This window comes from Nomascus leucogenys, chromosome X (assembly GCF_006542625.1).
Source record: "Nomascus leucogenys isolate Asia chromosome X, Asia_NLE_v1, whole genome shotgun sequence".
NCBI classification, from domain to species: Eukaryota; Metazoa; Chordata; class Mammalia; order Primates; family Hylobatidae; genus Nomascus; species Nomascus leucogenys.
This window is the reverse complement of record NC_044406.1, coordinates 97610776-97627657: the sequence shown is the minus strand read 5'-3', so window position 1 is coordinate 97627657 and position 16882 is coordinate 97610776. Positions and strand designations below refer to the sequence as shown.

The 16882-nt window shown below is 37.0% G+C and overlaps 1 protein-coding gene across 11 annotated transcripts in view; it reads right to left on the bottom strand.

The window, feature by feature from the left end:
* PAK3 (p21 (RAC1) activated kinase 3) overlaps positions 1-16882 on the bottom strand; it is a 287576-nt gene that overhangs the window by 49706 nt on the left and 220988 nt on the right. For all 11 annotated transcript variants that reach the window (XM_030806496.1, XM_003262197.3, XM_030806495.1 and 8 more), the window contains 3 exons: positions 16078-16209; positions 15392-15557; positions 6022-6085 (listed from right to left, as the gene is read on the bottom strand). In XM_030806496.1, the coding sequence (XP_030662356.1) occupies positions 6022-6085; positions 15392-15557; positions 16078-16209 (362 nt within the window). The remainder of the gene's footprint in view (positions 1-6021; positions 6086-15391; positions 15558-16077; positions 16210-16882) is intronic.

Here is a 16882-nt window from a genome sequence, read left to right as displayed (position 1 = left end):
TATATACAGATATAGATATATATACAGATATATCTATATATATAAAAAAGTTTATGTATGCAGGTGCATCAAAAAACTTTTTTAAAATTATCTTATTGTGTTACATTTATTTGAGCATATATGCTGGGGCAGTGTTGCAGACCTTAGGGATACCAAAGTGAATGAAACCTACAGTCTGAAGTAAGTATTAATTCAAACAAAACTTCTCATAAACCCTACTTGTTAAATTCCTATACCCTCTAATATCACTCTCAAGTGTACCCTCCTCTAAGAATCCATCATACCCACTCCTTGGCTGTAAATAATTTGTCCCTCCTCTCTGTCCACAGAGCTCTTTGTAATTTCTTCACAATACTTATTATATTCTGTTCTATATAATAGCAACATATGAGTGTGTCTTTCATCCCTAATAATAACTAGCATTTACTGAGCAATTAACTATGTGCCATGTACTGTGCTAAGGACTTTAAATGCCTTCTCTTATTTATTTTTACAACCTTATGAGATACGTGCATTCTGCTTACTATGAAAGAGAAAACTGATGCTTAAGGAAATTAAGTAATTTTTCTACAGCCCTGAGTTCAGAATCCTGTCTCTTTTTCTTCAAGTTTTTCAAAAATTCTCCCTTTATTCCTCTACATTCCTCAAAGTTCAGAATCCTGTCTCTTTCTTTTTCTTCAAGTTTTTCAAAAATTCTCCCTTTATTCCTCTACATTCCTCAAAGTTTCAAGCAATTTTACATGTCTAGACAAGCTAAGATATAAGTGGTGAATACATGCCGGCACAGATACAATCTGTAGGATTCAGAAAAACAAAAGACAGAAAAGGTCAATTAGGACCAGGCCAGCCAAAGAGTGATTCATATGAGAGATGACAGTGAAGATGAGTGTATGAATAAAATATAGAGGAAAGGTACATTACTGGGGGTAGGTGTTCATCTTATTTCTTGATACAACTCTTCTCCATGTCCAGTATTCAGGGGGACCACAAGTATAGAGGTCACTGTGAACTCTGAGAACCTGATTCTTAACTGCTACTCTACATTACACATAGTAGGCACTCATTAAAGGTTCACTGATGTTAAAAATATACTTGTTAAACTGGATCCTCTGAGCTGCTTCCTCAAAAATATTTTTCTATTATAATGTTGAAGAGAAAAGACAACATGAACCTGAAAGAGAAAAAAGGCCTGTTTTTCAGTGCATTCTCATTTAAGGAAAGACCCTAACATGAATTCAAATACATTAATGAGAAATCTGTGGGGACAGCTGCCAACGTTGTAAATTCAGCCCTCTGTTACATAGCTATTGCTTATTCAGGAATTACACAGGATTGCCAATGATAGCTGTTGACTGAAAATAAATATTTGATTTTGTTGTCTCACCCTATCTCATTTATTAGACAAGTTATTTTATATAACTATTCTAGAAAGTGAAGATTCTCAAGTGTGCACCAGATATATTTCTGACAAACTCATGTTGTTGAGTTAATGATAATTTTGGGGTACCTGACATTTTTTTCTTTCTTTCCTTATTTTTTAACTTTGCATAAATTTGCTCAAAATGTCTGGATTTGGTGGCCAATTATAGAACACTTCTCACAGCAAACCCAGTGAAACAATGTCATTTTTAGCCTACAACACACAGCTATGGCCTCAAATGATTAGACGTGTGATTCTGAACTTGATTTATGGAAGATGGAGCCCAATTCTCTGGCCCCAGGCCTGAATGCTGGGATGGCAGAAACCCATGCTGGAGAAAAAATTTAGTTTTCCAAGTAAATGAAGTTGATTAATGCAGAAGCTCTTCTCAAATCCAGCTCCTGAGAATGAGTGAACCGTTGTGCTCTCTGGAGCTGAGAATAGAATACCGGGGCTGATTATCCCTAACACCAAATGATTATTGACAACAATTTTGAATGTCACTATAATAATAGGTAAGGCAAAAACAATTAAAAACACAGATTTAATTTTAAAAGACTCTATATATTGAGAGTAGAGACTAGTTTATATAACTTAGGCCAGTAATTAATGAAAAAAAATCAGTTGAAAGCCATTTAAGTAAAAAGAAAGTTAATATAACTGGGAGGTGGTTTTTTTTTTTTTTTGGTCCAGAAAGAAAAAAGTCAATATTTTGCTTTACTTTAATAATTAAGAACTGAGGAAAAACAATCTACTAAGATCAAAAAAATAAAATTAGTAAATTAAGTAAATGATAAAATCATAGTAAATAGATTTAAGCCAGCAGATTATACCTTAAATACATCTTGATTTTATATTATGACCATTTGGGTTGTGGGGTGTGTGTGAAAATGGGCAGTAGAATGTGAGGCCAACATGCTTGAAGAAGACAGATATGCAGCACACACAAATACCCAGAGAATAAAGGAATCAGATGTGGTGAGGCCGATCAAGTCATTGTGAAAGACAAAAATGTGAAGACACGCTGAGGAAAAACAGGGAAAGACAGACACAGGAGGAGCAAGATAGGTATGTATATACACATGTAAATACAGAGGACAGAGGAAAGGGATAGCTAGAAAGACAAACATTTTCTTTTTTATTTTTTTAATTTTACTGTAAGTTCCGGGATACAAGTGCAGAACGTGCAGGTTTATTACTTAGGTATACGTGTGCCATGGTGGTTTGCTGCACCTATGAACTCGTCATCTAGGTTTTAAGCCCCGCATGCATTAGCTATTTGTCCTAATGCTCTCACTCCCTTCGCCCCCCACCCCCCTTCTGGCCCCAGTGTGTGTTGTTCCCCTCCATGTCCATATGTTCTCATTGTTCAACTCCCACTTACAAGTGAGAAGATGCAGTGGAAAGACAAACATTTTCATTAGCTCAACAAATATTTATTGAAGCAAAAACAGACCCACAGAGATGGAGTTGGCAGACAGCTTTGCAGTTCTTTGAATCTGGCCAAAGTGAACCCAGCTGTTGATCATAACTGCACAAAATTATTTTAGAGGGCCTACTAAGTGCAAAAGCACTGTGCTAAACACTAAAAAAGACAAAAGTAGGAATACAATAGACTCCATACCCTCTAAGGACATGTTACAAAGTTGTGTTGGGCCTATGAGTGAACTATCTGCTACTTTATCATTCTTTAAAATGATGAACTTGCTGGGAATTTAAAATAGACCTTTCTGCAGTGGCAAGCAGGATTTATGCTTCGATTTTTTCATTTTAGGTTATGAAGACTGTACAAAGAGACTCAGAGATAGAGAACTTTCCTTTTCATCTTTAAAAGTCACAGGCATAAATAATAGCCAAGAGAGGAAATCTCTTTGTTACACAAAGTTGCTTGGTGGCCTGATCTTTGTTCTTGGCAAAATTAGTCTTGTTTCATTACCTAGTATCCGGGAGATATCTGAAACCATCTCGTACCTTTTCCTTTTAAAATTCAATGCTATTTTTGGCTCAGTTGGCTTTTAGTTGGAACAATCAAGACAAAATTATAACATCTCCCACTCTCCAAAAAACAACCATGGAAAAACACTTTACGAATTAATAAACAAATAACTCCCAGTGAAGGCTACAACTAGAGCATTACTGCCTATTAGAAATATAACATGAGCCATGAGCCATATTTTAAATTTCTTAGAGCTACATATTTAAAAGTTTTTAAAAGGTGAAATTAATTTTCATAATATATTTTCTTTAATCCAATGTATGCAAAATTTCCCAACATGTAATCAATAAGAAATGTATTAATGAGATATTTTACATTATTTTTTCATACTAAGGTTTTGAAATCAGGTATGCCTTTTATTCTTAAGTACATCTCCATTTGGACTAGCGACATTTCAAGTGCTCAGTAGCCAAATGTGGTTACTGGCGACCATACTGGACAACAATGATTTAGAGTGCTATTTCTAAGTGGATTGAATATCCCTTCCCTTCCTATTGTTAGCTCTACCAGAGACTCGACCAGATGAAAATAAAATCTAAAAGCCAACTTTTGTTTTCTAAGTCCCTTTAGTACATAATACTGTCTTTTTGCAATCTGTCTGGTGGTATTTACCCTTCAGGCACGAGGAAGGAGAGCTGAGGTCTGTATATGGACTCGGGAAGGTATAGCTTTCTTACTTAAGCAAAACAACCAGTCCACCAGAAGTAGACAGGGAAAATTCCCAGTGGGAGAAATTGGCTCTAGAAGCTGGCCCTGCTCTGCACTTGGTTGAATTGAGTAAGCTTGCCTCAAGGTTCTTCTAGTACCCTGTATCCCTCTGTCAAGCACTTATCAGTGTAGACTGTAAGTTCCTTGAGGGCCCACACCATCATTACCCATCTCTGCCTCTCTAGCACTTAGCATAGTGCCTGGAACATAGTTAGTGCTCAAGAAATATCTGCTAAACAAATAAATGAGTTCACATAAATTCAGTTTCTTATGTGCACTAGCCACATTCCAAGTACCCCATAGCCACACACAGCCAGTGGCTACCATATTAGACAGCACATATATAGAACATCTCTATCATCACAGTAAGTTCTGTTGTTTATCACTGTTTTAGAACAATGAGTAGAAATATTAATTTGACCCATTCGGTGACAGGGAGCTTCTAGAGACCACAAAACTCTTCTTTTTTTGTGAGCAAATGAGAATACATTTCAGCCCCCTGGAAAGTTCAAATACAATGCCAACAATATTTGGAAAACAATGCAAATATATGGTTTTGACTGGAAGAATAAACTTGGCCATGCATTTCTTCCTGAGTTTCTGTCTCCCTTGGGGTCTTCTCATCTTGATTCCCACCAGGCACAGTTTCCATGAGTGCCTCTCCTTTTCTCTAGCCCAAATGTCTAATGAACGCTTTCCCTTATTTCCTGAGATATACTAGCAATTTCAAAAGAAACTTTAGTACAAAAGCTAGGGGGAAAAACAAAGAAAATATAAAATCATGAAAAACAGTCAAGCTTATATATGATATATACTTTTTTGAACCTAAGTATGCCAGGAAAAGCAGTGCAGTTCTTGAAGAAATTCTACCTTCTCTTACCCTAAAATAATTAGATTCTAATGGCTGATGGGCTAGCACAATTTTGCAAGCATATTGGCTGTAACCCTTTGTCTTCAGCCCCTTACCTCAGCCAGGAAAAGTCTGAGGTGCCATCTTTGTTTCTGACATACAGTAGTTGGTGTCCCTGAATATGTGTCTCACTCCTCATTTAAGGATGTCCCTTAAGAATATTCCATTTTCCTTTAAATAAAACTTTTCCCTGTTTCAAATGCTGTTGCCTGCTCAGATCCACCTGTCTAGTTTCACGTTGAGGCCTGAGAGACATGCATTAGTACAGCTGACTTGGAGAATTGGTGACTCCTGCCTTCAGCTTTAGTGAATAATCTAATGCAATGGTTCCCATGTCTTGCTGATTATCAGGATTATCTGAGGGACTTTTGCAAAGTTCAGATCACTGAACCCCACTCCAGACTCTAAATCAAATCTTTGGCAGTGGGGCCTGGGAATCTTTATCTTTAACAAGTATATTAAGTGAAAATGATGCATTAGGTCTCATTTAGGGATTATTGTCTGTTTCCTCCATACTCAGATAGTCAACTCTGCCTACCTCCGGATCATTCCATAAGGACATTCCCCACCCTCAGTTTGTCACTCTACATTTTGACAATAAAACAGGATCTTAATCATACCATCCATGTAGCTGTAGGGGGAACTGCAATAAAGGGGGTATTTATGTAAGCTAGAAGTTTCCATAACCCTACTGCTTTTTCTAGAGAAATCTGTTTGAATCTTCTAACTACATAGGATCGAAATGTCCCCACAGAATTTACTGTCAGCCCAACAATAATGAAGATTTCAGCAGGATGTGTTCCTAGGTTAATGTTGTAACTGTTGTCAGCCCTCCCCCTGAAAGGCCAATACTGAGAATGCAAGACATAAATCTAATCTAGGAAATGAGAAGCATAATTTACCAGAAACCCAAGCTCTTACTGAATTTTAATTTTAATGTATGTTGCTTGTACTCATCTTTTTATATTTCAAATAACAATCACTTACCCTTGACCAATTTTTTCAAATCTTGTGTATTTTTTCTTTGGGTCCCCAACACTCACAATGCTTCCTAAGAGATGGGTGGGGAGAGAAGAAAAGAGGAGGAGGTGGAAGAGAGAGAGAGAGAAATAGAAATTGATTGACTGTTTTTTAATTTAATAATGAAAATTAAGATGCCAGAGTCAGTGACAAATAAAACATTAGACAAATACTCCCATGGGATTTCTATAATGTATATAAAAATGATACTTTCTACTTATTAAAATAACAAATAGTTTTATAGTAATTAAAGTAGTAATAATAACCCATTTTGCTTATATTCAAAATTACCGATATTTGGAAAACAAAAAAAACTTGTCACAACCCAACATCTATAAAAAGTTCTCATAATACTATATATTAGGATATAAAAAAACATCTAAGAAAGGGATGGAGCTGGAGGTCATGATCCTAAGCAAACAAATGCAAGAAAAGAAAACCAAATACTGCATGTTGTCGCTTATAAGTGGGAGCTAAACAATGAATACACACGAGTATAAAGACAGGAACAATAAACACTGGGGATCACTAGACAGGGGAGGAGGGGGAGAAGGGCTGAAGAACTACCTATTGGGTAGTATGCTCACTGCCTGGGTGAAGGCATCATTAGAGTCCCAAGCCTCAGCATCACACAATTTACCCATGTAACAAACCTGCATGTGTACCCTTTAATCTACAACAAAAGTTGAAGTTATAAAACACAAAAATGTGCTCAGTCTTGTAAATATGCTGGAAAATACAAATTAAAACCAGAATGAGTTAACACTACAGACCGATCAGAATGGCTAAAATTAAAAAGGTTGTCAATACCAAATGTTATCAATGATGTAGAGCAATTGGAACCCTTGTACACCGATGCTGGGTACATAAATTGGTATAATCCCTAAAAACCAATCTAAGAACTTATCCACACTATTTAGTAAAATCACTATCTTCTCCAAATTGAAGTTAAGCACTATGCTATATCCAATTCTGCTGGACAAATATCTATTGAGTAATTACTATATACCTAGTACAGTGCTAAGGGTGTGGGAATGGAAATGAGTCTAATGAAGAACAAAGTTTGATCATAAAGTAATGAGACCCATGCGTGTTCGAAACATATATTTCTGAACCTAGGACACTGCTAGTGCTCCAAAGATTTGAACAGATTTACCGACATGATTTACATGCCATAAAGTTCAGTGACCTAGAGTGTGCAATTGAATGTTTTTAACATATTTAATGAGTTGTGTAAGTGTCATCATGATCTAATTTTAGAATGTTTTCATTATTCCAGAAAGAAACCTTGTACCTCTTACTTGTTAGCAGTTACTCCCCATCTTCCCTTAGTTCCCAAAACATATCTAGGAAACCACTAATCTACTTTCTGTTTCTATAGATTGCTCCAAACATTATTTGTAAGTTTATAAGCTACATAAGAAAACTATTAATTTATCATGTTTGGCTCTTTAAAAATATTAGTTTTGCTATTTCAAAAAAATCCAGTCCATCACTTAGAGGATGAATACTTGCTATCACTCAGAATAAATACCACAGAAGTGGCATTGACTCTTCAATGCAGTGTTCAAATAGGTCCAGAAAAAACTTGGGGTTATAGAACCATCATGGGAATAAGGATGCAGCTTCTCAAGGGTACTACTTTGAAGGGCATCATTTATTTGGAGGCCTCTGGCCCACCTTTCTTTTTGGAAGCAAACATGTCAGTATTATTACCTTTGAGTTATATCTTACTAACACATGGTACAAAGAAGTGTACAGTTGATTGGTAAGGCAAGATTTTCACATATGAACTAATCAAGAGAAGACCTGTAAATTATATCTTCTAGTTGTCACTTGTATTCATACTCTTCTCTCTATGCCCATGGCCACTGCTATTGTTTGGGCCTTCAATACTTCTTATTCAAACAATTGTGCCAGTCATAACCTACTCGTAGACTCTGCTTTCTCTAGTTCCTCTTACACCATGCCTTTGGAAAAGGGGGACCATATTATTCATAAAATGAGACTGTCCTGGACAGACTGAGATGTACAATAACCCTATAACAGAGTGATTTTGCTCCACTGTTCATAATTCCTCAAAAGCTCCTGCCCACTGCAGGATCAAATCCAATTTCTGTAGCTAGACAGAGAAGACCCTTCACCATTCAGCATCATCTGGCTCCTATCTAACCAGTCTAGCTTTATATTATTCTTTTTCTCCACACTTACTACTTTGTATCCTAGTAATGCTATCACTATATAGTGCTTAGGTCTTTGCATGTGCTCCCGCTTTTCCTTTCCTATCTAACCCATGAATTCTTATTTGTCATTTAAATAAAATCTCAAATTATCCACCTTTATGAAGTCTTCTCTGATCATTTCACTGAGACTTACATGCTGCTTCTTGAGGGCAGGAACTTTGTCTTTTCATCCCTGTAACTTTGGAGCCTAGAACAGTGGCTGCTACTAAACAAATATTTGTTGATTAAATGAATGAGAACAAGAAAATATGTATTTAAGTGCTCAATTATATGCTACAGATAATACTTCACACTAATTTACACAACAGTCTATTCTCTGGGCTGGTAGACAATTTAGACCTAACAGTAGATCGTATACCTTGAGAAAAATAATCAGTTAAACATTTCACTCATGGATTACTCATCAAGTTGTTGGGTTTTTTTTTTTTAATGAAAGTTCACTTTTCAATTAGGTTAAATAAGACTTAGCTAATATATGGGTTGTTATAATACTTTTTCTTTTGTATTTCCACTATCAGTCAGTAGTACTGCCAATCCATCTACTCAGTAGCCTGAGTCAGAAATCTGTGAGTCATCATTGACTCTTACTTTCACTTATCACATGCAGTTGTCCACTAAGGGCCTATATCTTGTTACCTCCTAGACATCTTTTGAATGTGTTCCTTCCTCATTACTACTGCTTTAGTTGGGCTCTCATCATCTTTTTCCTGGGTTATTCCAACAGCCTCCTAACTGGACTCCTAGTCTAGCTGCTGCCCTCTCTAATCAAGGCTCTACATCTCTATCAGGATCCTCTAAGTGCAGACCTGATAATGTGATTCTCTGGTTCAGGATTACTTGATAGCTCCTTAACACCTACAGATAAAAGCCAAAACTCCTTGGCAATGCAAGGTTCCTAATCTGGCTCCTGCTTCATTCTCTTCTCATCATTTACCACTTCTCCACTAGAACTTTATGCTCTAAGCAAAACAAACTAATGGTAGCTCATGATCAGCTCCTGCTTAAAAGTTCAGTTTCCTTTCCTACAACGCCAGTATCACCATATACCACCAATTCTTTATTCAGGTAACACTGAATAAGTCAGAGTTCCCGGACAGATGCCTTCAAGTCTTCTTTACATGCCATTCGCTGCCTGAAATGTCCTTCCCATATTTTCTCTGTGGCAAGTTCCTACTCATGCTTCCAAAGTTAGCTGAGATGTTCCCTCTTCTAGGAAGCTTTCTCTGATCCCTTTGAATAATCAACAACTTCACTTTTCTGTGCTACTACTGTATCTTCTCTCTCTCTCTCTCTCTCTCTCTCGCCCTTGCTCTCTCTCTCTCTGTACTTAATGTATCAGATGTCTGTATCTATCTATTTGGAACTTTGACTTGTAAGGATTAGAACTGAAGGGTTCTATAATCATCTGGCATCCATTGGATGTTGTATCTATGGCTAGAAATGTACAAGATATACATGATAGGAATTCCACAGTTCTTCCTGGTTCACTTAATGTCTTTGTCACAATGTAACACTTGTGCTGAGTTACTCTCTGTACTAAGCAGTCATCTGCATAGGTTCCTTTGTGTGTGCATGGTATTTGATATTGACTTTTAGACTATGTCTTAAGTACAGGAGCCATGTCTTATTCATCTCTGTATCTTCAGTGCCTCCTCTCACAATACCATGTATAGAATATATTGATATATTTGCCGAATTACAATAAAATACAATTCGTTATTTCCCTTTGTAAATGCTCCATGGTTTAAGGCAAGGGTTAGAGAATATATTTTACTTCAGCTATATCTATAGAATGCCACCAATTTAGCAATTTCTGAGTTGGTCTTTTATTTTTCAACTTGTCTAACAGATTTCTATATAACTGAGAGCCATCCTTATTCAAATTAGCTATTAATGCACAAGGGCCTGGACTTTTTTATTTTAATGAAATGATGATTTTAAAGTCACTTGAAGTCATAATTTTATTAAGCAGTTTATAGTCTTCTAAAAAAGTTTTACTATTAAGTTGCTAAGCAAACTTTTTTCCATATAGAAAAAGCAAATAAGCTTCAGCCCAAGCCACTTTCTGAATTATGACCCATTCCAATTGGTGGGGTTCAGTTAATGTGGCTTTATGGTAATAAATTATTCAACCTTTATTTCCATGTTATGCAGGGGGAAAAAAACTGGAAATAAATCCTTTCACGAAGATTACCAAAAGAAACCATTTTGATAAGATTCCGCTTCTGAACTTAACTGCTATTCAAATAAAATGGTGTCTCCACACCCATTGCCCTTCACAGGAGAGTGTGTGCTGCCATCTACTGATGTTAGGCGAGTATACTAGAGGCCTTGTTTACCATTCTCAATCACAAAACAAGCTTTTAAAGTGATCTTTTCCATTAGTTGTTATAATTTGGTTTTGTAAATTATGATAAAGAAAAAACACTGTGACACAATAGGGAGAAAGTTTTTTAAAATCAGCAAATCAAAATCAAAAGAAAAAAAAAGCAATACCAGAACAATTTCCTACCAGAACTTCCTAAATAAGAAATAAACTATTCATTTTAAAGTGCAGGTTTTAAGAACGCTAAATACTTGTATTTGAAAATAGCATTCATGATATGAGTTCAGTGACAGAAAAGCCCATCAATATATTTTCGGACATATTAAGCTAAGGTGAACTCCCACCATTAAAAGATTATCCTTTTAGCATAATGAAGATTTTGATTTCTGAGAAAAAGTAAAGTGATTCTCTAAATTGATATCAGTTCCATATGAGGGTGAATTAGGAAAAAGGGTTTTGAGTGGGGAATGCTGAGGGAGGTGAGAGGCAAGGAGTAGGTGATAGTGGGGCCCAGAGGAAGGAGGTTGAAGACAAATTTCCTGTATTACACAACTTTACTGACAGTCAATGGCTTTTGAAATTTGTCACTAAAATGTAGGGGTTTCCTTTTTTATTATACTTTAAGTTCTGGGGTACATGTGCAGAACGTGCAGTTTTGTTACACAGGTTTACGCGTGCCATGGTGGTTTGCTGCACCTATCAACCCGTCATCTACATTAGATATTTCTCCTAATGCTCTCCCTCCCCCAGGCCCCCCGCCCCCTGACAGGCCCCGGTGTGTGATAATCCCCTCCCTGTGTCCATGTGTTCTCATTGTTCACTCCCACTTATGAGTGAGAACATGCGGTGTTTGGTTTTCTGTTCTTGTTTCTGTATTTTTCAACAAATCTAGACAGACCACAATGAACAAGCCAGACCCAGGCTATTTGTCTGTGTAAAACTGAAAGATGACCTGTTCATTTCAGCCAATAATGATCTCTTGCTCTGGCCACCACAATCAGCATCTGCATGGAAGATGAATAGCTCTGTGGTCTGGGCTGCCCACCTCTTAGTAACCGGACCCCTGACACTGAAGGTGAGGATGGTTTAGTAGAGGCTGCCATCTACTCTTCACCATGCTTATGTGGTCCACTCTGGTATGGGATATTGGCCAACTTTCTGCCTCCCTGTTTCCCTTTTTCCTTTCTTTTGCCTCTCAGCACAGGCTGCTCTACTTTTACCCCAAGTTCCAATGGGGCCTTTGAGTCCAAGATACTTGATGGCTTCTGTACAGTAATCATACATCTGGGATTATTCCTGGTTTCAATCATTCTGTCACACTGTAAGACCCCAAACCCCCATTTTTATGCTGAAAAATATGATCACTCTCACTCTGAAAAAATAGCATAATAACAATTTTATACTACTGTTTATTGTGCTAGATGTCTTATATACTTTAACTTATTTAGTCCTCACACAACCCCTATTATATAGGTACAACTATTATCTCCATCTTTCAGATGAAGAAACTTATGTTCAGAGATGTTAAGTGACTTGACTAAGGACATACAGCTAGTATAAGTCTATGACTCAGACCCAGTGATGACTTATTTCAAAACTTGACCCATTGTATTATCTTATGAAGGCTTTATACCCATGTAATAATAATTACCACTTATTAAGCCCCTATGATGTGCCTGATACTGCTGCTGAGGTTTTTATATTATCATTATCCCCACTTTTTAGATGAGAAAATGGAGGCCCAGAAAATTGAAATAACTGGCCCTAGGTGACACAGCTAATAGCAATGGGTCTATGATTTAAATGTAGATCCTTCTGACTCCAATATCTGCCCTCTTAGCCATAGGATGAGTTCCTTAAAATCCATCCTATAGACAGAGTCCTGAAATGTAGTAATGGGCCAGGCTTGGTGGCTCCTGCCTGTAATCCCAGCACATTGGGAAGTTGAGGCAGGAGGACTGCTTGAGCTCAGGAGTTCAAGACCAGCCTGGGCAACACAGCAAGATCCCATCTGTACAAAAAATAAAAAATTAGCTGGGCATGGTGGCGCACACCTAAATTTGTAGCTACTTGGGAGGCTGAGGTGGATCATTTGAGCCCACGAGGTCAAGGTTGCAATGAGCTATGATTGTGCCAGTGTACTCCAGCCTGGGTAACAGAGCCAGACCTTACCTCTTACAAAAATGTAGTTATGATTCCTATCTCCATTTCACAGGTTAAAAATTGAGGCTCAGAGGAGTTAAGTGACTTGTCTGAAGTTATCCTTAGACAAAGGCATAATGGCGGAGAGAAGGTACAGAGAGGGTAATGGTGGAGCAGGAGCAGGAAAGTCTGCCTTTATGGACTTTGGAGTATAGTTCACTGAATCTGCTTCATGAGAAGCAGTGCTCCATTTCTCAGCAGGTTCACCCTGCCAAAATCTACAAATCTAATGTAAGGTTGGCAGTCACAGGTGGCCTGCTGGCTAGAGGGAAAATGACTCTCTCTATGCCCAAGCATGAAGTCCAGAAGAGAAAAAAAACCTCACTTAATTCTTAATTAAAATGTAATCACAGTTATCTTCCCCTTCTTCACCATGTTGCTCAGTGTAGAGCAGAATAAACCACAAATAATAAGGACACAGCTCTAGCACCATTAGAGTTTACAAGCAAAACAAGATTTTGGTCCAAGAAAATAATGCTTGTTTCTCTGTCAGCTAACTTAACAAAACTATACAAGCATTTTTGTTGTAATACATCTATTGAGATTTGAAACAGATACCAAATAACAGTCATTTTATTAAAGCAAGGCTGTTAGATTTTTAAAATCTGATATAATCACATATGTCATGTCTACATATGCAAAATAAAGAAAAACATTGTGGCAATTGTCTGAATAATTGAACTTAAATTATCCAGGCAATTCTTTCATTTTGTTCTTCCTTTTTACAAAAATATGCAGTTCATATATGCAGAAGCAAAGTAGGTAGGTAGTGGAAAAAGTGTAAGCTTTGAAGGTAAACAGGTCTCAGTTCAAACTTTGGCTGTGCCACACATTGGTTTGGTGACTTGGTCAGTTAAGCTTTTTAAAGCTTACTTTCATTCACTGATCTGTAAAGTGAAGATATTAGAATCAGCTGCAAGGAATTACTGTGAAACTATGATAATGTATGTAAAGTGGCCCACCCAGAAGGTGCCCAATAAATGAGAATTATTACTGCTGTTATTACAGCAAATGGTTAGTATCAGTGCTGGTGGCATATTTAATAAAGTCAGCAAAAATCTAGCAATTGTAGTTCTGAGTTTTCACTGACAGCTACAACTCCGACCTTTGCCTTTCCAAATGCATCTAACTCAAATGCCTCAATCTCAGTACTGTTGACATTTTGGACTGAATAATACTTTACTGTAAAGTGGACGGAGGGTAGCTGTCCTCTGCCACTGTTGGGGGTTTAGAAGCATCCTTAGCCTCTACCCATTACATGCTACTAGCAATCTCTGAATCAGGACAATAAAAATATTCTCCAGACATTGCTAAATGTCCTTTGGAGGGCAAAATCATCCTACCACCACCTCTGCAGAGCCTCCCTGTGGCCTATAGTGGGAATTACTGTCTTCCTTTTCTGAGGCCTTTTAAATAAAAATATGCATGAAACGAGATTATCTTATGCTCTAATTGTATCATACTATTAAATAGTATTTTCCAAAAAAGATTGAATTTCTTGATGACAGGAAAGTTTCATTCTATTGTGTCCTCCAAAGTTTCTTGCATAGAACAGACGAGTAGGAACTCAGTAAAGATATATTTGTTTACTTATTTTTTTCATTCACTCACTCAACAAGCATTTGCTGTATGCCTTTATGTAATAGGCATGAACTCGGAGTTGGACATATAGGGAAAAAAGGGCACAGTCCCTGCTCTTGAGAATCTCACAGTCTAGTGAAGAAGCCAGACTAATATGGTTTGATATTTGCTCCAATAAAAGTGGTAAGGAAGAGATGCCCTTAACTTGGACTGGGAGAGACAAGCAACATCTTCTGAGGAGGCAACCTTTGAGCTGAGTTTTGAAGGATGAGTAGGAGTTAGTCAAACTGGGGTGGGGGGGGATCACTTATTGCAGATATATAGCAATTTGTTAGATGCTTTTATAGTTTGAGTTTAATGAATATGCTTTACAAACCTTTGACTTTTCAGCAGATACTCCATTTTTTTTATCTTCTTGACCCAGAAAAGCAACTAGAAGGTAAGTGTTATATAAAACTGGGGCAACAAGTGTGTACACACGAGCATGTACACACTAATGACATTGTGGAAGGAAGCTACTAGCATTTGCTAGTTCTGTCTCTCCTGCCACATAGAAATGCTTCTGAATTAAGGGAAAAAGCTATATTATTCGTTGTTCCAAGTTTGGATTGACTGTGTTGGGCTTTGAGGCTGACATCTCTGTCATCACTGATTAGTTGAGGGCCCTTGGGTTATGATCATAACATATTTTATCAGACTATTCTCTTTTGAAGATGGAATCTTAAAACTTGCTACTTAATTTGTCTTATCAATTTTCACCTCAATTGATTCCTTCAAGTAAAGATATTTAGTTCCTGTCAAATTAGGAGTGGAAGGGAGAAAGTGTTCTGGCATATGCAGTGAGTCTCAAATATTTCATCTCATGATTTTGGGAAGTCTGGAGTTCATATAAGCAGATTAAAACTTCCAAAGGATCAATTCCCATTTTAAATGGCTTATGAGAAACACTCCCATGAAGAAAGTAATCATGGCAAAAAGTACTCACTTAGCTTCTCTAAGATCTCCTCGTCTGTCATCTTGGATTTTTTTCTTTGCCGATCTGTGTTCCTGTACAAAGTACTGGAATTGGCATTTTCAGCAGAGGGTGGTGTGACCTCTTTATTTGGTGCTGCTGGTGAAGCAATGGATTCAACCACAGAACGAGTGTAGATCTAAAAAAAACAAAAAGCTCTGCAATTAAAACAGCAGGCCAAGGAAAGAGTGTGGAGTCAATGTATTGTAATATCAATGAACTTTTAAAGACAAGTGGTATTTTCTTAAAAAAAAAAAAAAAGGACTTTGAGTAGCTCAAAGTACAACACCGTTGAAAGATCATGGGAGCTAGTCTTTGGATGTCCCTATACATGCCTTGCTAATTCTGGTCTGAGGATCTCTGTTTATGCAACTCTTCCTACCTGGTTCACATGGATTTCCTTCCTTACCTTAACTTCTCCAACATTTTTATTACTTAGCAGTTATTTACGTTTTGTTTGGTATTATTCTCTAATTGTTTAATGTGCTAATCTTGTATCCTCAAACAGCATCCTCAAAACATTGGTCATATTTTATACTCTAGCTCTTGGAACATAAAAGATGCTTAATAGGTACTAGTTGATTAACTATATTCTAACTCTATGACTATTCCAAAGGGTGTCTTTTGAATCATTTGGAAATAGTCCTTTGTGACTTAACTGATTTTGTATGCTCTGGTCTTGGTGCGATAACTGGTGGTGGCTCATTTTCATCTTCTTCTTCTTCTTCCTCTTCATCTTCTTCTTCAGACACAGGAGGGGCCAATGGAGGCTCAGATGCTGTTTTTGTACTCTTGTGACAAAAACAAAGTTTAAAGATCAGGTATTAACTCCTCATTGTTTTTCTTCAGAAATAAAACAAGGGAAATGAAATATTTAAGCATGTAGGGATAGGAGGAAACTACATTTTTCACAAATGATCAGAATCATCAACAATTTGGTGGCCAGGACTTGCTCATCTGAATACAATCTCTGAACTTATTCAGAGATAAATTCATGTCATGGCTTAAAGAACCATGAAGAGTAATTTTTAAAAAAATTTCTCATTGAGCTCAAAAACAGTGGACTATAATTCACTTAATATTTTAAAGTTCAATGTTTTTGAAATACATTAAAAATCAAACTAATTGCTCTTAAAGCCTTGAATCTATACTGGGCAGATTATCAATTTATTGACTGACAGTTTGTCAACTTGAAAAGAACTATTTTCTACCTAAGGAACAGAGCATGCATATGCATACGGTATTAACATAGCTCTGTAAATACTCACTAAGAACAAACAAGCAAATAAATGTCTCTTCCCTGTCCAGCCTCCTGGAAAGAAGCACTCAGAGAGTAATAGACATGAAGATCTACAGAATACCCATCCACGTGAATAATTACTCAATATTGACCATGAGTTAAATGGAGATTTTCAATGTTTTATAAACTGCAATAATACAACAGTATTGTGGTACAATAGCGAC